At 41.5% G+C, this 21,719-nt stretch overlaps 1 protein-coding gene across 4 annotated transcripts in view; it reads right to left on the reverse strand.

Moving 5' to 3' along the window:
* Window positions 1-21,719, reverse strand: part of arl15b (ADP-ribosylation factor-like 15b) — a 373,635-nt gene that overhangs the window by 172,340 nt on the left and 179,576 nt on the right. For all 4 annotated transcript variants that reach the window (XR_005459967.1, XM_038790891.1, XM_038790892.1 and 1 more), the window contains one exon: window positions 53-197. Coding sequence is in view for 3 of the 4 variants with exons in the window: in XM_038790891.1 (XP_038646819.1) it covers window positions 53-197 (145 nt within the window). In the remaining variant the exon portion in view is untranslated. The remainder of the gene's footprint in view (window positions 1-52; window positions 198-21,719) is intronic.

A 21,719-nucleotide genomic window follows, 5' to 3' on the forward strand; every position in this document is an offset into this window, starting at 1 on the left:
AATTTACATTACCACATTATATACAAATGCTACCATTTTGCTTGGGTATTACCTGTTGTGGGTATGATGCTATCTGTGTTCTCACTACAGAGTTGTGTAAGCAGGCTTGACTTGCCAGATCCTGTAAGGCCCACACAAACAACATCATATTCAGTTCGTGGTGATGGTGGCCCTTTGCAACAGAAAGCTCGGAAACACTATGGAAAAGAAGAACATTGTTAATTTTTTTTGATTTGGACATCTCTATTCTGACAGCTAGAGTAAATATGGCTATCGTAAATTCACCAGTTTACACAAATTAGTGCTGTCACTTTTGTCACACTTGGTACACTTCTTCAATATGTATACAATTAAAATACTGTTATCCACATTTACAATACAAGCTGTGTATTTAAAATAGTCACACTGTAATTACACCCTCCTGCCTGTAGGGGCTGGTTTAGCACACTGGGCTAAATCACCGGCTTTTAAAGCAGACCCAAGGCAGGCCGCAGCACGGTTCAATTCCCGTCCCAGCCTTCCCGAACAGGCGCCGGAATGTGGCGACTAGGGGCTTTTCACAGTAACTTCATTTGAAGCTTACTCGTGACAATAAGAGATTTTCATTTTCATAATGCTCTCAAAACACTTCAGTTTTGCATTTCCCATCTGTTCAGCCAATGAAGAAACTCCTGTGCTTCGTAAATTCCATCCTCCAGCCCCACTAAATTATAACAGCATAACTGGATGATTCTTCATGGTTAAAGTGATTACAACATTGTCATGTGAGAGTACCTTTAAGAAATGGATGTTTAAGCAATGTACCTTTTAAGAAATGGAGCAGCTCATATTACTGAAGTGATGTCAGAAGGTGGGGGGAGCTGAGCTCACTTCTGCTTTTAGTTTCAGTTTGAGAGAGAGCAGCTGAAAAGTGCCTGGCTGGTTTGCTGTGAGCTGTTTGAAAGGAGAAAGCCAGTTTTAAGAAATAGAGCTTGGATGTGCCTGTGTTTTTGCAGTGAGCTCGATTCTGCTGTGATCTCTGCCATGAAAGACTATCTCTGAATTTGGGTGATTTAAACTCTTAGTAATAATGTCTTTAACCTGATGTGTTTCTGTTGTTAAAGGTGAAGTCTTTTGGAGGTTTGAAGGAACATTTTGAGGGATTATTTAGTGTTGTATTATTTTCGGTGTTATCTTTGAAGGGGTGTTAAGTGATCCAATGTTTATTTAAAAGGTTAAGTTGAATTCATGGAATAAACATTGTTTTGTATTTAAAAACCCACGTGTCCATAATTGTAATACCACACCTGGAAAACAAGCCGTGTGCTTCAAAAGCAACAATACATTAAAGGCAGAGGTTGGTTGAACTCCATGATACATTTCGGGGTTCTGAAAACGCCTCCCTCATAACAACATTTACAAATACAACATTCTATCCACCTTTTCTTCAAAGTTCCAGCCAAATTAACTGACTTTTGCCACTGGGTTTATTGATGCATCTCAAGAACGTCAGTTGGTAGTACTTTCATGGCTGTGCCACCAAGAACACCAGTTTCCATCTATATAGCAGAATGAATCTATATTCCTGAGATACATCAGCTCAGCAGGTTTGACAGCTGGTTTGTAATGTAGAACAAGGCCAGAAGCGCGGGTTCAATTCCCGTGCCATCTGGGAATTCTGAATTCTCCCCGTGTGTACCTGAACAGCGCCAGAATGTGGAGACTAGGGGCTTTGCGCAGTAACTTAATTGCAGTGTTAATCTAAGTCGACTTGTGACAATAAATTATTATTATATAGTGCCTTTAACATTCCACGGTCTCTTGCAGAAGCACATATCAAACAAAATTGGACACAAGGAGCTATGAGGACAGGGTGACCAAAGGCTTGGTCAATGAGATCAATTTTAAAGAGCATGTTAAAGGAAAATAGAGGGGTAAGAGTGGCAGATAAATTTATGGAGAGAGTTCTAGAACTAAGTCTAGTCAGCTGAAAGCACAAGCACCAATGGTAGAACAATTAAATTCAGAGATGTCAAGAGGCACGAACTGGAGGAGGGCAGAGATCAAGGATTTGTCGGACTTAGAACATAGAACAGTACAGCACAGAACAGGCCCTTCGGCCCTCAATGTTGTGCCGAGCCATGATCACCCTACTCAAACCCACATATCCACCCTATACCCGTAACCCAACAACCCCCCCCCCCCCCTTAACCTTACATTTATTAGGACACTACGGGCAATTTAGCATGGCCAATCCACCTAACCCGCACATCTTTGGACTGTGGGAGGAAACCGGAGCACCCGGAGGAAACCCACGCACACAGGGGGAGGACGTGCAGACTCCACACAGACAGTGACCCAGCCGGGAATCGAACCTGGGACCCTGGAGCTGTGAAGCATTTATGCTAACCACCATGCTACCCTGCTGTCTAACTTGACCAAGTTAGAAATAGGAAGGAACAAGGCCATGGAAAGATCTGAAAATAGGGCGGGGGGTTGGTGAGGAAAGGGAAAAAAGAAAGCAGTGTAGGAGATTCTCTGGTTGCAAGTAGATTGATAAGAACTGGCAAGCACAATGCCACGCAGCTGGGTAGCTGAGCAGAGATACTGAGGGAGATGATGTAGTCCAAGGCTGTAAAACAGGAAAAGAATAAGGAGAGGACGACAAGGATGAGGAGGGATAGTGTACCATGGATGGTGAGAAAAGATGTATTTTCTGATTTTGAAAAAGGCTGTTTAGTGCCGCAAGAGTAACAGAAACCTGATGAGCCGTTAAAAAGTTGCTGTTTCAAGCATCTAGAGGTGAAAGCAACCATGCCATTGGAGACAGTTTTTCTTGGCAATGGCTGCACCAAAATTTTGAGGGAAACAATATGTTAATCATAGTGCTTTCAAATATTTATGCCGCACTCAATAACATCCATGTACATCAAGTTATCCAATTATAAGCCACAACAGACTTGCAGATACCAACTATACTCTCTTGCTCACGTCAGCAAAACCAATCTCCAGATCATCGGGGTTCAAAATGCATGGGGACAGTGGGTGAATTTGCATTGGAAACCTCACATACAACCCCTAAACATTCAATGATGAGGGTGAAAAATTCAAGAATGCCCCCCCCCCCCATGATTTTTATTGGAGAAGCAGTGAGCACAAGAGCTGATCCTCCAATTGCAGGTTCTGCCTGGTTGCTCCAACTCCTCCAATTACAGTCCCCTCATTCACACTTTAAAACAAATCTTGTCCTTTTACCTCACTGACATGTCTGTTTTTTGGGGGAAAGCGACACAACTGTCACTGGACTAGTAATGCAGAGACCCAGGCTAATGTTCTGGGGATGCGTGTTCAAATCTCACCATGGTGGCTGGTGGAGAATCGAAATGAAATTAATCTCAGTAATGGTGCCACAAAACTATAACTGATTGTTGTAAAAACCTATCTGGTCACTAATATCCTTTCGGGAAGGAAATCTGCCATCCTCAGCTGGTATGGCCTCCATGTGACTTCTGACTCACAGCAAATATGTCGACTCTGAACTGCTTTCTGGAATGGCCTAGCAAGCCACTCAAGTTCAAGGGCAACCAAGGACAACAGATTCTGGTTTCGCAAGAGTAATCCATAACTCATGAAAGGACCAAACAAATTAATATGGCCTGAATGTTCAGCAAATCCCACGGTGGGCTATGCTAAAGCGTTCCTGCAGCTGGGCAATAGCTTCATTGTTGTGGGTGGGAAGTTGCAGGTGGAAAGGACTTATCTCCAGCTGCATTGCCATGCATTTCCAGGAAGTCTACTGCAGTCAGATGGGCTCCAGTGTCGACACGCTCCTCATAGTAACCCCTGTGCACAGCTTTTGAGCTAGTGAATGCAGCTGACGAACTGGAGACCAGCTCTGAAGAAGTAGGTGCCAGCCACTGTCCATCAGGGAGGCGCCACTATGGGTTCTGCACTCTGTCTCTCCTACACATGTTCACCTGCTGGAGGCTCGTTGGGCTCAGCTTTGAGCCCTGGGATCTACCTGTAACTGTCCACGCCAGTCTTCATCTGGGAGGAGTTTACACCTTGGGATTGGCCAGCATTGGTGGACAGCAGCTCAGATTGTGAGTATGTCTTACCCCCGCTCCAGTGAGGAGTGGGAGGAGGTAGAGCATTATCTAGTGGCTGTTTTATTAAATTCTCTTCAGTAACTTGGTATTTTGAACTGATGTTTCTAACAAGGTGTTATAAATCAAGAATTGAGTTGCAAGGATGTTATTTTATCCTGCACAGTGAGGAAACACTCATCCAAGTTGTCAGTGAAGCTCAGTTGGCTTACAATTAAAATTCTTCATTAGATTACTACATGATTCTCATTCCTTATGTTAAACATTTTCTGTAAATTTACACCCATACTTTCTCCAGAGCCCTGCAATTTATTTCATTGCTGAAAGTTTGAATTTATGATTCTCATCTTAGTTTGGATTCTAAAGACAATTCCCAATTTACAACAATAAACTGAGAGAAAATACCAAGGAGCGAAGGAAGAATAATAGCCAGAACTTTTAGTGTGAAAATAAAAAGTAGCCCCTGAAACTCAAAACGTGGCCTGAGTTAATCTCAAGAAACAAAATTACTTTGACCCCTGCAGGTCATTCAGCTTAATTACAATTTATGTGTGTAAAACTGGCATTTGACAACACATCAGTATGAGAAGGTTGGTTGTGGTGAACCACTGCAATCCATCTGGTGTGTAAGTACACCCACAGTGCTGTTAGGGAGGGGGGTTCCAGAACTTTGACTCAGCAAGTGAAGGAATGGTGATATGGTTCCAAGCTGGGATGGTGTGTTGTAGAGGGGGGGAAATTTTCGATGATGATGCTCACATGAGTCTGATGCCTTTTTCTTTCTAGTGTGGTGTGCGATGGATTGGTGCAGCTTCAGCAACATTTGAAGTTCGGCACCATTGCATGATCTATTTCTTCCAATTTTACAGATAGATGACCACAGTGAATTCAACGGCAAGTATTTTTTGGTGTCTTGGGAAACCCCTCTTATGCAGTTAATAACTGGATGAATGTGTTACTAATGGAGAGAGATAAAATCAGAAGGATTGTAGGAATCTTTCCATACTTATCTTTCATGCATCACCAATTAATGTATCACGATAAAAGTAAGAGGATGATATAAATTAGACCAAGGACCATTTTGGAATATCTGCTACCATTCTGAAGTTTGAAGGAAACCATTTCTGAATCCACTGTTTGAATTTTTTATAAGGTACAGTTCAAGTGGAGTTAGATTCAGGTATTCAATGTAAAGCTGTCAGCTGTACAATATTGCTGACCAGCAGGGTCTTGTTTAACTCCTGTTAATGACCTCGACCTTCGTAATAATTACAGCTGATTACAAAAAGTTATCGGCAAACGAGGATAGTAGGAAAGATAGTTTGTTTTCATTGTTATGGGATTAAATAGAAGTGTTATTTAATTATTCTTTCGCAGGATAGGAACGCCACTGGCTAGGCCAGTATTTGTTGCCCATTCCTAATTGGCTTTGAGAAGGTTGCTTGTGGCGAACCACTTTCTGAACCACTGCACTCCATCTGGTGTGTCGGTTCACCCACAGTGCTGTTAGGGAGGGGACATGCGACAGATAGCTCTCCCAAATTTGGCACTACTCCCTAGATGTTAGTCAGGAGGACTTTTCTGAGTTCACTAGGCTGATTGTGCCTTTGTCATGCCCAAAGTCAAGGGCGATCACAAATCTGTTTTTTATTCAGTTTTTCTTTTGTAGCATTTTGATACAATAGAGTTGTTCGCTAAGCAACTCCAGAGGGAAGTTAAGAGTCAACACATTGCTGTGAATATGGAGTCACATACGGCTAGACTAGGCAACAATAGCAAATTTCCTTTCCTGAAGAATATCAATGAACCAGATGGATTTTTATGATCATCCAATAGCTTCACCATTACTGATACTAGCTTTTCAATTCCATGTTTACTTCTCCCCTGCTGTGGTGGGATTCCAGATCATTAGTCCAGTGACACAAGTACAATGCTACCGTACTGTATGTTCGAGACACAAGAAGGATCGAGGTACATGGTGCAACTGAGGCTAAACCAAGAGTTAGGTTTATTGGACACGATTGTTCCGTTCCTTTGGAAATTTGACACGTTCCAAAGTAATCTTATTCTGCATTAGTCACTTCACCCTCATCATGCACAGAAGAACTCACTATGCTTTCCATAACTATAACATACATGAAGTCCAAGACCTGGACCTCAAGGATAGCTTCAAGAAATAGTTAGGTTACTTGTATGTCAATTTTGAGCTGTAAAGCTCATGAATATATTGAGAGTGGCAATCATTTGGGCTTGTCAGCCCCTTCTACTTCAAGTTAAATTCTGTAGTAGCACTGTTTCAGCTGAGCTATTTCTAGTGATCTCATTAAAAAAACATTTGAAAGCTATATTGGCTATTAGATTTCCCCTCAGCAGTGCTTTGGCACTCTGATAAAAGCATTGTGAATCTTGTAGTTTAGGATTATATATGGTAAAAGTTATGCTAATTGTGTGTGAACGAAAGGAAAAAAGAAACAATTTATCCGACACAGATTATATGGTTTCCAATATTTTATAATACTTTCCAGCCTAAAACACAAAACAACCTTTGAACATCCAGGCATATAGCCAGAAATGATGTTTTGTCAAACTAAAATAGTTAATGGCAGTAATGTAGAACTTGGAATGATGACAGCACTTCAGTCGGCTTAGGATCATAATGAATTGGTTAATCCTTTGACGTCTATAACCAACTGTCCTTTCAGCAAAATGGAGGACACTCCAAAACCGAAATCTAGTGCTGTGGTACTTCAACTCATCTACTTGTGCTTTTCAATTACAGCAACATTTTCTTGTACTTATTGCAAGATTACCCATTATATTCACCATGACCAATAGTAGTAATTGTGATCGTATACCATATCAATCAGCATAAATGCACCTCACGAGGGATCTACATTTGTAGGATCTCCACCTAATTAGCATATTTGTATCCTTTCTTCTGAAGGAGAGCAAAGATGGGTGGGGTGAAGTATTGTAAAAGTATGCATGGCCTTTCCAATATTCACAAAATCATTAAACCCCAGCTATTAAACTGCAATCCTTTCAGATTTATTAATGGTAGACTCCAATGCTTTGTGAATTTCATGTAAGCCTAGTTGCACAATGTTCTTTTCTATCTCTACCTGGAGAATGAAAGAAAGCTAAGCAAAACCTTAATAGCTATTTTCGCATCTGAAGCAAGGAAATTAAAGAGAAAAAGCAAGGCAGTAAAATTTAGAGTTAGCAGGAAAGAGGGGGGTAAAATACAAGGAAGAGAGAGAGAGAGAGAGAGAGAGAATGTGCAAGGAAGAAAGATTGAGTCAGAAAGACAGAGGGAGAGGGAAAGCCCACGCAAGCACATACACACAGTTGCAGTTATGCACCATTATTCAAATAATCAATTTTAAGGCAGTTTGTACGCTGCATATAAAATTTAATTGCAACTGTAGTGAAATTTCAACCCACCATTTTAGAAGTGAAAACTGAAGTTAAATTACTTTTTCCTCTTTTTTCCCCCCATGCTTCCAGATGATACACCTCTTTAGCTCATTATTCCAGAATAGTCAGCCACCAGTTAAGGTGTCCAACAGATGCCTACAATGGTTTACAGCTGCCAATGCAATTGGTTGCGAAGTATTTATCTGGCAACACAAGAACTTGCTTAATTTGTTTTTTTTGCACAACTAAGGAACATCTTGCGCTGAAGTATTCGGAGGAAAAATGTTCACTGGCTTCATTCCAGTCTGTGCCTTGCATGAAAGAACAATCCCTGTTGTTTCCCCCTTCTTTCCTGAAGGGGGTATCACGAACAAGTGTAGTACGAATGTCAGCCTTCCAAATTAACTACTTTTCATACACAAAAAAAGGCAGTGAGTACTGGCAAAATAGTTGACCAGAGGCAAACACAGCTGAGCCCAGTTACAACCTCACCCAACCATAAAATATAATTAAATATAGCAAACACGAATAAATGCATCAACAAAATGCACAATTGTTCTGCATTGCACTAGATGGCAACTCAAATTTCTCCTCTCCCACTGCCAGCCTCATCTTAGGGACATAGAGACCAATTATATCAGCTAACAACTTGATAAGCTGTAAATACAGATCAGGGACAAAACTCAAACCTTCCTCATCTGTAAGGCTAAGTATTAACCTGGTAATGTGATGTTGTTTTTATGTCCTCATCTGCAGAAGTTAAAACAACAATTTCCCTGTGGTTGGCTTCTCTCAATTTTTTTTCATTTTGTGCAGTTTCCCATGTTTTTACAGGCCAGGAATGCTGACAAGATGTCTAAATGTCTTGCCAAACAACGACAGAACCTTAAATCTCCAGGTCCCCTGTGCGTTCAATGAGGCAGATACTTCAATTTTTCAAACTCAACACCTTGTAGATTTTTAAGCACAATCTCTTCTTTTCAAATAATTTTTAATATACAGACACAAAGGTAACAATGGCAGGAAGCCAGAAAATTGCAACATAATGGCCCGCATTTACCTATTGTAATCACCTGTCAGCATTCACCATTATTACAACTTTAAAGCTGGCAGCAGCTTCAGGGATCCTCACATGTAGTTAAAATTGGAAATCCCGCAGTTACCAGTGATTCCTTGCTCTGCCATAGATGTGCTCTTCAAGCCCATGCAGATGGAAATGTTAGCAATCACGTGATTTCATGCCAACTTTCACTTTTTATGCTATTAGTCTTGCTGCAACAACCCTCGAAAACATTATCCCATTCGAATGAGGTCTAACTGGTTTTCAGTGGAATACAAAGTCAGTGACTACCGAATATCTTTGCCTCTGAAAAATTCATTTTATATTTGTTGAAAGTCAAATTCCTACATCACCAAATTTAATAGTTTTTTCATTTTTTATGATATTTTTGCTTCTATTGCCCATGTACGGCCAGATTTGTTTATTTCATTCCCTGTAAAATGTTTAAAGGATAATCAACACTTTATACTTTGTGGTTTATTCAATCTGATTGGTTGCTTGATGATATTACTGTTGCTGGATGCCGTAGATCATCTACAGCCAACACCAGAACTAAATTAATGTTGGGTAATATGAAATCTACCCTACAGAGATAGCTCAATCTTTGTGGCAGATTTTATCGATGTCAAGTGAGGAGTGCTGACACTTCACTACGGACTACAAAATCCAACTCAATGCGCACTTCACAGTAATAAATGAAACTTCAAATTTTAGAACCAAATGACAAACAAGGAAAAACCGAGAAGTGAAAATGAGCTACTATTACCCTGCTCAGCCTCACCCCACGCATGCTACATCACACAGTGTACTCCCACTTGCAGCCAGGTGTTGAATCTTCCAGAATCTTAGTGGGTTGGGGAAGTCACTTTATAAATCCAAAACTGCACTTCTTTCTTCTCAGAAACTGGCTGAACATTCAATTTTGTTGGATACTTTAATCAGAGGTATGGTGGCATAGTGGTTATAATAATAATAATCTTTATTGTCACAAGTAGGTTTACATTAACACTGCAATGACATTACTGTGAAAAGTCCCGAGTCGCCACATTCCAGCGCCTGTTCGGGTACACAGGGAGAATTCAAAATGTCCAAATTACGTAACAGCATGTATTTTGGGGCTTGCGGGAGGAAACCCTGGTGCTGTGAAGCAACAGTGCCAACCACTGTGCTGCCATTATTGGACTTGTAATCCAAAGACTAATAATCCCGAGGTGCAAGTCTAATCCACCATAGCAGCCGGGGAATTCAATTTGGTTAAATAAAGGAATTAGGAACGGGCAATAAATGCTGGCCTAGCCAGCATTGGCTACATCCAGTAAATGAAAAAAAATATCTCTGGTTTACTGATAGCCATTAAGAAAGGAAATCTGACGCACTTGCCCAATCTGGTCTACAATATGACTTCAGACCCACAGAAACATTGCAGATTCTTAACTACACTCAAATGGGTGTCACGGTGGCGCAGTAGTTAGCAGTGTTGTCTCAGTGTCAGAGACCAGTGTTTGATTCTAGCCGTGGCTGACTGGGTGGAGTTTGCACGTTCTCCCATGTCTGCATGGGTTTACTCTGGGTGCTCTGGTTTCCTCCCACAGTTCAAAGATGTGCAGGTTAGATGAACCATGATCAATGTGCATGAAGTTAAGGGAATAGGGCCGGGGAGTGGAAGAAGGTAGAGTATTCTTTCAGAGGGTCGGTGAAGACTCAATGGTCCAAATGATCTCCTTTTGCACTGCAGCAATTCTATAGATTCTATAAAAATGGCTGGGTAGAAGGAGGATGGATGATAAATACTGTCCTTGCCAAGGACACCCACATCCCATGAAATCGATCCAAACAAACAAAATGGTTGATATTGGATTGATGTCAGTCAATGGAAGAGAAAATTGGACGAGTATAAGAGCAGCTGATCTGTTATCACTTTCTTTATGTCGACACTGATAAGAACATAAGAACTAGGAGCAGGAGTAGGCCATCTGGCCCCTCGAGTCTGCTCCACCATTCAATGAGATCATGGCTGATCTTTTGTAGACTCAGCTCCACTTTCCGGCCTGAACACCATAACCCTTAATCCCTTTATTCTTCAAAAAACTATCTATCTTTACCTTAAAAACATTTAATGAAGGAGCCTCAACTGCTGCACTGGGCAAGGAATTCCATAGATTCACAACCCTTTGGGTGAAGAAGTTCCTCCTAAACTCAGTCCTAAATCTACTTCCCCTTATTTTGAGGCTATGCCCCCTGAATGTTTGGGTGCATCAAACAAATGTTTCTTCCACAGAAAACCTCTTGCATACTGGGTTTAACAAATAGAGATTCAAAGCGCAAGAATGAGATTATTCTAAACCCAAATAAAATTAATTGCATCCAAACTGTCCAAGTGTGTCCAACTCTTGAGCACCACACTCCAGGAAGGACAGGAAGGCTTGCGAGAGGGTACAGAAGACATATACTAGAATAGAACATAGAACATTACAGCGCAGTACAGGCCCTTCGGCCCTCGATGTTGCGCCGTCCTGTGAAACCCCTCTAAAGTCCCTCTACACTATTCCCTTATCGTCCATATGCCTATCCAATGACCATTTGAATGCGTTTAGTGTTGGCGAGTCCACCACTGTTGCAGGCAGGGCATTCCACGCCCTTACTACTCTCTTGAGTAAAGAACCTACCTCTGACATCTGTCCTATATCTATCTCCCCTCAATTTAAAGCTATGTCCCCTCGTGCTGGACATCACCATCGAGGAAAAAGGCTCTCAATGTCCACCCTATCTAATCCTCTGATCATCTTGTATGCCTCAATTAAGTCACCTCTTAACCTTGATGAGGAATGACAGTCATATGAACAGAGGAGGAGTTGAGGTTGTTCTCCTTTGAGGGGGAAGGCAAAGAGGACAACTGATAAAGGTGTTGAAACTTATGAATAGTTTAAGATAAACTGTTTCCAATGGCTACGGTTCATTAACCAGACAGCACATATTTTCAGTGTTTGGCAGGAACAACACAAGGAAATACCTTTTTAAATAAAACAAAATGCAACAAGTGGCTAACAGTTGGGTTGCACTGCCTGATAGGTTGGTGGATGTAGATTCAATTGTAGCCTTCAAAAGGAAACTGGAGAACTACTTTGAAATAAAAAAAAACTGCAGGGATGTGAGGAAGAGGAGGAAGTGGGAATATCCAGATTGCATTTTTAAAGGGCTGGTGCTACCTTGATGGTTGAATGGCCTCCTCCTCTACTGCATTATTGTACGATTCTCTAGAATGGCAACTTTTTCAAACTAATACGGTCATTTAAAGTGTCTTCTAAGAAATGATGATTCTTGGGATTGACAGCTCAACATTATTTAAACGTTTCACAGCCAAGTTTGCAATTAAGGCCTCTCCCGGGTTGTAATAAAATTGCATTACAATTTTGTTGACAATCCAAAAGTTTATTCAAAAATGGTCAGAATTGTAGATGGTCAATTTGTAATTTCTGCAAATTTTAAATCCTTAAACCATGAAATTCTATCAGTAGGATTTTTTTAACATGCATTCTTTGGCAACACTGAATCGGAAAGGTAGCAATAGTTTCAAAGGTCCAGAACCTTTCAGTGCCAAAGGTCACGACTTGCAATTTTCTTCCCTTTAGTTCAATGTCTGTTTTCAAAATGTGGAACACCAATGTGCAGCTTGATTGGGAGCTTCATTCACAAGTAAAAATTTAAAATTGTGATCTTCCAGTAATAGAAGATACCAATAAATGGCAGCACGGTAGCACAGTGGCTAGCACTGTTCCTTCACAGCGCCAGGGTCCCAGGTTCGATTCCCTACTTGGGTCACTGTCTGTGCAGAGTCTGCATGTTCTCCCAGTGTCTGTGTGGGTTTCCTCCGGATGCTCCGGTTTCCTCCCGCAAGTCCCGAAAGACGTGCTATTAGGTAATTTGGACTTTCTGAATTCTCCCTCAGTGTGCCCAAACAGGCGCCCGAGTATGGTGACTAGGGGATTTTCACAGTAGCTTCATTGCAGTGTTAATGTGAGCCTACTTGTGACACTAATAAAGATTATTGTTAAAAGAACTGCCGCCATAACAAATTAAAGCAAAATATTAGAGTAGAAAGAAACAATGGCCTCATTTCTGCTCTAATACGAGTAAAGCTGCCAGACTTCTGCAGCTACATTAGCAAAATGGCATTCGCTTATATGTTCTAAATAATTGCAGAATTAATTACAATAAGACTAAAAGAAAACACTCTGTGATATTAAGAGTAGAGAACTCCACTTTTAGTTGGTCAGAGGATATCAACTACTGATCCACTGCCAACAGCAATGATGCTATGGTTGAGCTTTCGCAGCAAGGTACCCCATGGAGATGCACTGATCCAAAATTAAAGTTGAACGCTGTTGGTAATAAACCTGTGCTCCAATGCCAAGGATATCTTTTGATAGATTTGTGGAAGTTCCCGGATAATCACAATGCCTTCTGTCTGACTTTAGGTCAATATGGGATATGCTTTAACCAATACTTCAAACCTGAACCTTTCCCATTAAAAGGCTCAGAAGATCAACACATGTTTTGCTACAATGCCAATTTATTTACAAAGTGAGTACTGAACCACAACAGGTCATTCTAGTGGAACTGAAAATTAGAGACACTTATTTATGTAGAGCACAAAAATCAAGCAACGTGAACGACATTTATTTAATTCTTTGAAATTAAAGGAAGAGTTTAGACAAATCCTTTTCCCCATTTAGATTTGGAAATAAACTATTACAATTTTCACAAACAAAGCACATCATTCTGTACCAAAAAGGGGCCTGTGCTCATATGTTAAGCATTAATTAATATATTTAGATTTACACTTAAATAGATCCAAAAGAACTTTCAAATATAATGGTCATCGAGAGTAATGGACACAGTGAAAGTTATGGGTCTTGGCAATATCCCTGATGAATATCTTTCTACGCTAGAGTTAGCTACCCAAGCTCTCCTACCCAATCTGTCCCAGCACAGTTATAACACTGAGATCTACATGGCAATGTTGGTGATTTCCCCTGTATGTCAGATCCACAACTCACCTAGTAGACATCAGTGAAGTGGTGGATGAAGTTAATAATTCCATAAAGCGACATCCACTAATCGACAACCTGCTCACTAAATCTCAGTTATACTACTTCATTGCAGACCGCATCACAACCTCCACCCATACATGTATACAATAACGGAGAAACATAAATCATAGAATTCACAGTGCAGAAGGTGGCCATTTGGCCCATCGAGTCTGCACTAGCCCTTAGAAAGAGCACCCTACCTATGCGTGCACCTCCACCCTATGCGTGCACCTCCACCCTATGCGTGCACCTCCACCCTATGCGTGCACCTCCACCCTATGCGTGCACCTCCAACCTATGCGTGCACCTCCAACCTATGCGTGCACCTCCAACCTATGCGTGCACCTCCACCCTATCCCTGCAACCCCACCCAACCCTTTTGGACATTATGGGCAATTTAGCATGGCCAATTGACCTAACCAGCACATCTTTGGACTGTGGGAGGAAACCGGAGCATATGGAGGAAACCCAAACAGACATGGGGAGAACGTGCAGACTCCGCACAGGCAGTGACCCAAGCCGGGGATTGAACCTGGGACCCTGGAGCTGTGAAGCAATTGTGCCAACCACTATGCTACAGTGTTCTCCTGAGTCAAACATTGGCCAAGTTTAGCATCAAAGAGCCCTAACTGGTCAATGGTAGTAGTGGCGTATGGTAAAATTCAGTAGGACAGTGTTTTACCAAACGTTTTGCCCCCCCGAGGCCCACTTTTGCCAACCAGCTGATCTTTGGTACCCAGGCTGGCCAACCATCATAATCCGCACTGGCCGACCTTCGCGACACACATCACGTTCTCTTACCTTTAATGTGAAAGGGGAGCCTGTTGGTCTCCAGTCAGGTTTATATCAGGAAAGTGCACTGCGCACATCAGATGTAGAGGTCAGCCAGTTCCTTTGTGCTGTTTTCATCTTTGTGAGAACGGAAATCCAACCTCACACATGTAGGTCATCGTGAAGGACAATAGCAACAAAATGCTTGTTTTACTCAGCACTGGAAGATGTTACTCCAGAATGCTGACAGCGTGCTTTTAAAGTACTGTCACAGGCAAGTACAGCAGCGTAGTCTTTTCATTTGGAGTTAATAAACTGACTCTGGGGCCTCAACCGCAAAGGAATTTTTCACTCATCGCTTCTCTTTCAAAATCTGAAATTTCTCCTCTCATTCGCCAGTACTTCCTGCATATAACACACATGAGCATTGCATCCTCATTTGCATTGGCAGAACTGCAAAAACCATATCTGGAAAAAATCACCTTTATACTGTTTTCTTCCAGAGTAAATTTTTGTTTTTGAAGGCTGCTCACCAGAGACCCAAGAGCTCTGTACAGAGCTAACATTCGCTTTATTCTGTACTGCCCTGGGTTCTTTTGAGCAGCTTTCACCAGCAGATTCAGATGAGATCCTGGCAAGTAGATACATTGCATGTGTGTGTCTCTGGCCACCTCTTCCTTGGAACAGAACGATGCATCTTCACAGTGCTCTCGCCCCCTGCTTGCTGGCAGCTAGAAAATGGAAGCTCTCCGTGATTTTGCACCAAAAGCACCTACGTACAGGGTGCTTGACGTCAAGTGTACGTGCAGGGCGCATGGCCTGCTCACCGCTTTCGCTTATGGTCGGAGGACTCCACACAGCCTCATTGTGTTCTCATTTTAAAGTTGGCAGTGGCCGCTATTCTCAATTTAAGTGGCGGTAGCGACTTTTGGGTGCTTCGCTGCGATTGGGATCACCGCAAGAACACTGTGGCTGATCGCTCCACGACCCTCCCAACCTCCGCCCATGACCTACACGCAGGTCACAACCCGCACTTTGAAAAACCCTTTCATAGAGCACGAGAGGATGACGACTGCAGCTATCTGAAGCCAAAAATCACAGCCTCCGGTCAACTCTGCCGGATACAGTAGTCCCATGTTCAAGATGCTGGACTCACCAACCAGATTTCATAAATTCAGAGTCAATAGTCAGTAGGTTATCGACTAGCAACTGAAAACAACCATGTAATTTGCCGGATTATATAAAAAGTATTTCACTATGTCTTTCTGCAAAGCCACTCTGAGCTGGTTTATCTATACATGACTCAGCATCTACAATATGTGGTTGTACTTTAAGAGATGGGGTTTAAATATCTCTTGCAGTATCGTCAATAACTATTTTGCTTGCTCAGAATGTTCAGAAGCCAGGAGGGCATGGTAGTGAACTGCTAAAGGAGAGCTGTAAAAGCTATGAAAGGAATGTCATTGATGATGTATTGTCAGACCAATCACCTTTCAGCCACTTCAACAATGGTTTTTCTCTCTGCCATAAGTTCAAGGCTGGGAAACAGCCATATTGACAAAGGAAAGTAATATTTGTGCCACTTGAGCACTCGGTAATGACCAGCGACAAGATAAAACATTGACCATCAAAGTACAGCAATACATCTGCCACGGACAACAACCCGAGCTGAGAAGCTTGGCATATTAACGCAGTGGTTATAACAGCAAAGTACAAACTAGGCAATTTGACAAGGAATGCACCACCTAACGCTCAAAGCCTATTCACCATCTCATCCAAGCTCAAATCAGGAGTGTAAATACATGCCACTTTATAGAGTTGAGAACTCGAGGACACTGACTTAGGTGATTAACAAAAGCACCAAGGCAGCAGGAGGTAAAACTTTTTTTTAAAAGCAGCGAGTGGGTTATAATCTGGAGTGCACTGCCCAACAGGGTGATGAAAGCAGATTTAATCCTGGCTTTCAAAAGGGAATTGGTAGCATGACTAGCTTAGTCGCTCTTTCAGGAAAAAGTAGGAAGGAACTTCGAAGGGCCTAATGGCCTCGGTGTGGTAATTATTTTAGTATTCATCTGGATGGGAACAACCACAATACCCCAGATACTAACACCATTTAACACATGCAGTTTGCTTGATTCACAATCCTACCACTGTACTTAATATCTGCCCTCTGTTTCTGCACCATGTACAGGAAAGCACATGACCAGCACTGTTGAAATTCAAGGGCGAGTGTCTTTTCAGCCAGCATGGGATGGGCAATAAATGTACCATGTCAGTGTCGCCAATGTTCAAAGAATTGTTTTAAAATTGTTTCAAATCACTACATACTAGTGAAAATTTACATATCTCCCATGACATTGCTCGTGATGTGAGATGATGTGTTATTTTTAATGAAATTATATTTGCATTGACTATTGTGGCCAATTTTAACTATGCTGGATTTTGACCAAGTTACAATTTCACCCATTCTCTCCAGTCTCCATTCATCTCCTTTCCAGTCTTGACAGCAAGGGTCTTTCTGCCTCTTCACTCCTGGTGCATTTCCCTCTTAAACTCGGTCACATCCTCTGTGCCTTCGCTTCACTACAGTTTTTCCAGGATACATGCTCCGCGTCTTTGTGTCCCTCTCTTCACCCTTTCATCATCCTCATGAAAAGAACTTGGTAAAACCAAGTTCCAAAGTCACCAAAACAATGCTCACAATTACAATGATTGTCCTACTGTTTGGAGGCTTAGATTGCCCCACCTGAATCATACTGATGTAAACTGGGAGTTTTTGTTGACCTTGTTTTTACAGACTTAAGACTTTTCCATGCTGAGAACGAGAGGATTAGGTGCTTGCTGGAAGCTATGGTTGCTCCTGCTTCAGCTAACAGAGGTGTTTTAGGATGATCATAAATTCAGTATATCTCAGGAAGGACTGTTCTCTGGTGCAAAATCTCCTTTGACACATTTTTAAAACACAAAAAGAGTTACTGTACATGTTTCATGTTTAGCACATTCCCTACCTGTTCAGTGTAATTTCCTGCTGTTTTGAGTACATGAGTATGAAACTTGAGACAATTAGCTGCAAGAAATGTACAAATAAAGAATGTGTGGCATGTGAAATGTGAGAGCCAGACTACTGCTTGATGGGAACTGCGAGCAGCTGCATGCCACTGAACACACTTCTGCCTATAATGAGATCTGCTTATTTAAAAATGTTCATGGTGCATAGCAGAAGAATGGGAACATGTGGCCAGAGGCTCAGCTCAAGGGTTTCAGTGGAAGATGAGGGATTCAGAATTCACTGGACTCACCTGAAAACCAAGCTTTCTAACTCAGCATTGGAAATGTGTATATTCGCTTGATAGCCCTGGAACAGTTCATTCGGCGGCATCTACAGGAGTGTGTTATCCCCTGATCAAGCTGCAACCATCGAGAGGGTGGCATCACCAAGACCATATGTCATAGAATCCACCACTATTGTCCGAATCTCGGGGATAGCTTTTTAATAACAGTGCTTTCAGGAACTTTCAAGAGTTTGTGCTCCCATTTACAGCAACCTGACTTGGACTGGATTCACTATGTTGGGAAATCAAGACACAAATGCCCTGGTGTTACCCAGAAGTCTGTTATCATGCAGATCTCCAGATATGTTGAGGGATTATCAGGAGTGCAACAATGAAAATTAAATGTGTATGCTTGCAATGTTTCTCCGGACACATGGTGAGCCCCCTTGTGGTTCATAGCGACCACAACTGCAGAAAATGTTGGTCGCTCGAGAAATTTCGGCTCAGAGTTTACGAACTGGAGTCGGAGCTTCAGACATTGCAACACATCAGAGATGGGTAAGAGTTACCTGGACGCTAAGTTTCAGGAGGCATAATACTACTTAGTGTGACTACCTTGAAGTCGTTCAGTCACACAGGAGGGTGTGACTACAAGAGAGGCAGATAGATTGATCTGAGGTAGCACAGCAGAAGCCTTAGCCCCTGCCCTCGACCAACAGGTTTGAGATTCTTGCTCACTGTGTGGATGGGAACGGGGACTGCAGGAGGATGAGCAAACTGACCAAAGCACCATGGGATCATAGCATTTTTGGAGCCATTTAGAGTGGGGGAGAAAAAAGAATTGTACTCATAGTTGGGGGTAGCATAGTTAGGGGAATCAACACTTCTCTATTGCCAGGATCTCGAGTCCCAATGCTGTGTTGCATGCCTGGTGCCTGGGTTCGGGACATCTGCTCCAGGTTGGAGTGGGAGTTGCAGTGGGAGGGAGAGAATATCGTTGCTGTGGTCCATGTAGGTACCAATAACATAGATAGAACGAGGAACAAAATTCTGCAACGCGAGTTTGAGCAGCGAGGCACAAAATTAAACAACGAACATCCATGGTTATAATCTCTTGATTATTACCTGAGCCATGTGCAAATTGGTATAAAGTACATAAAATTAGAGAAATTAATATGTGGCTCAAAGACTGGTGTGGGAGAACTGAGTTTTGGTTTGTGGGGGAGTGGCATTAGTACATAGAAATACACACAGAAGATAGAAGCAGGAGGAGGCTGTTCGGCCCTTCGAGTCTGCTCTGACATTCATGATCATGGATGATCAGCCAAACCCAGAAGAGATCTAGGAGTACAGATTCATAGCTCCTTGAAAGTGGAGTCACGGGTTGGCACGCTGGTGAAGAAAGCATTCAGCATGCTTGGTTTCATTGGCCAGAACATTGAATACAGGGGTTGGGATGTCTTGTTGAAGTTGTACAAGACATTAGTAAAGCCACACTTGGAATACTGTGTCCAGTTCTGGTCACCCTATTGTACAGGAAGAATATTATTAGACTAGAAAGAGTGCAAAAAAGATTTACAGGATGCTAGAGGGACTTGGTCTGAGTTATAAGGAGAGGATGGATAGACTGGGATTTTTTTCCCTGGAGCCTTCGAGGTGATCTTATAGAGGTTTATAAAATAATGAGGGGCATAGACAAGGTAGATAATCAAAATCTTTTTCTAAAGGTAGGATAGTCTAAAACTAGAGGGCATAGGTTTTAGGTGAGAGGAGAGAGATACAAAAGGGTCCCCAGGAGCATTTTCTTCCCCCACACAGAGGGTGGTGAGTGTCTGGAATGAGCTGCCAGAGGCAGTAGTCGAGGCGGGTACAATTTTGTCTTTTAAAAAGCATTTGGACAGTTAGATGGGTAAAATGGGTATAGAGGGATATGGGCCAAATGCGAGCAATTGGGACTAGCTTAGTGGTAAAACTGAATGGCATGGACAAGTTGAGCTGAAGGGCCGCTTCCCATGCTGTAAACATCTATGACTTCAATTCCTCACGAGTGGCATAAAATCTACACTACACTTTAGTCATTATTTTCAAACACAATAGCCTCCTCTTACCACAGAATAAAAACTGAAGTGTTTATATGCAGGGAATATGAATAGAAGTATCTGCTCCAGCTGGCTTTATAAAAAATAGTTTAGACTATGTTTGCACGCCAAGGTACAATAATATTTTAAAAATATGAATCCGCAACAGGCAAAGTTCCACCAAGAATACAAGTTCAAATCTTAAAGTGGTTCTCATCACCACCTCATTGTTACTGCCAAGGAAACAAAATATTGATCCCAAGAAAATAAAGTAAACGCAGAAAAATCTAGCCTGTAGTCTTTCATTGATTTGTGAATGGTCTAGACACAAAGTAATAGAGATCATCAGAGTTGAAGAGAGTAAGGGAAAACAAGGTCAATTCAAAATTCTGATCTGATAATACCTGGCTTCAAGAGCTTGAGGACTGTAACAAATTAGAATGAGCAATAGAGATCAAGAGCTCGGCAAAAAATGAGAAGATTGTGCAATAAGTCTCAATTTTCACCGAGAATGTTTGGAGAAAAAAGCATGCACACAATTCTGTACACACAAGGGAGGAAAGCTTAATGTGTAAAATATACAATACATGAGATTGAAGATGGTGGTAAAGGATGGATGTCCCTCGGGCAACACCACTTTTTCTTGCATCTTGACCAGGACTATGATAAAACAGTATCTTTAGATAGAATTCAAAGATGGAGTTGCACTTCGAATGCAGAATGGAAACAATTTGGTCCAAAAATAGGAAACAAAACTTCATGGATGGAGCAGAGATTATGTGGGTGTTAGGTAGAAATGAGAAAATGCTATATAATCCTGGTCTCTCACTTAGGTTCATGCACAGACCATTTTCATCTGAACATTTGCCATCAAAAACGGATATTCCTGAACTCCTATTAAGTAACAACCTGCCCACTTGTTCTTGGAATTAATCAGTTATCATGCAAGATGACAATCCAATTCTTAATACAATTACTACTCAAAATCGAAAACTTGAGTATTTTTTTATGCTTACACAACATATGGATAAGAAAATAAATTAGGCTCATCCTGTCTCATCTATCCTGAACAAATCTACTGGTTGCCAAAAACAAAATTACTGCAGAGCAGAGAACCCAGAGTTATTTTTATCTGGCCAATTAATCATTCAATTTAGACCTTGATCTTACATTCCAAGTGCTTTTACTTCAGGCACATTTTTTAAAAACCTGGGTTTTAAATCTATAGATGCTAAAATTAGCTTACTAAAACTTTACCAGCTCAAAGCAATCACACTTATTTTCATAACTCCATGTTGGCTTGGATTCACAGTTTTAACTGGTAAAATGTTTACGAATATAGCCCTTTTTTTAACTTCCAGGATTTGGCCAACTTCAAGTTCGGCCTTATGTGCACTGCTGGTTGCATCAGTAATTGGCTACATGATAGAGCTCTTGATTAATATACTCGTGTCCTGACACCTACAGTTGCAGGAAGCTTCTAAATATGTTGTTCACCTTTTTTAGCATTTGGAAGGGCAAATAAACTTAATTACAGGCTCAAACTTTAAAATCAAAATAAATACATCAGTAAAATTAATTTAACACATTGCCATTTCATGATGTCATTTTACTATGCACATAAAGTTTGCAGCTTATAGTGGAAAGATTTTGGCATTTGAAAACTAGGTTACCTTAAACTTGACTGACTGAATTTGGCAGCTGATTATAACTGCCAGAAGTTAAAAGTGCTCGCTGTCCCAACATAAACAAACATTCAATTTATTTCTCAAGTTGCAAGCAGCGATAATTTTAGAAGGATACCATAAAATGAAATGTTTCATCATTGTTGACAGTTCTCGGGAAAGGGTTACAGTGCAAAGTCCAGTGCAAAGGGTTATAGTGCAAGATACTAGCAACATTGGTAAAAGGAAGAGGGTGGCAACAAGGTAGCAGTAAGGTGACAC

The sequence above is a fragment of the Scyliorhinus canicula genome, chromosome 3 (genome assembly GCF_902713615.1).
Source record: "Scyliorhinus canicula chromosome 3, sScyCan1.1, whole genome shotgun sequence".
Classification (NCBI taxonomy): domain Eukaryota; kingdom Metazoa; phylum Chordata; class Chondrichthyes; order Carcharhiniformes; family Scyliorhinidae; genus Scyliorhinus; species Scyliorhinus canicula.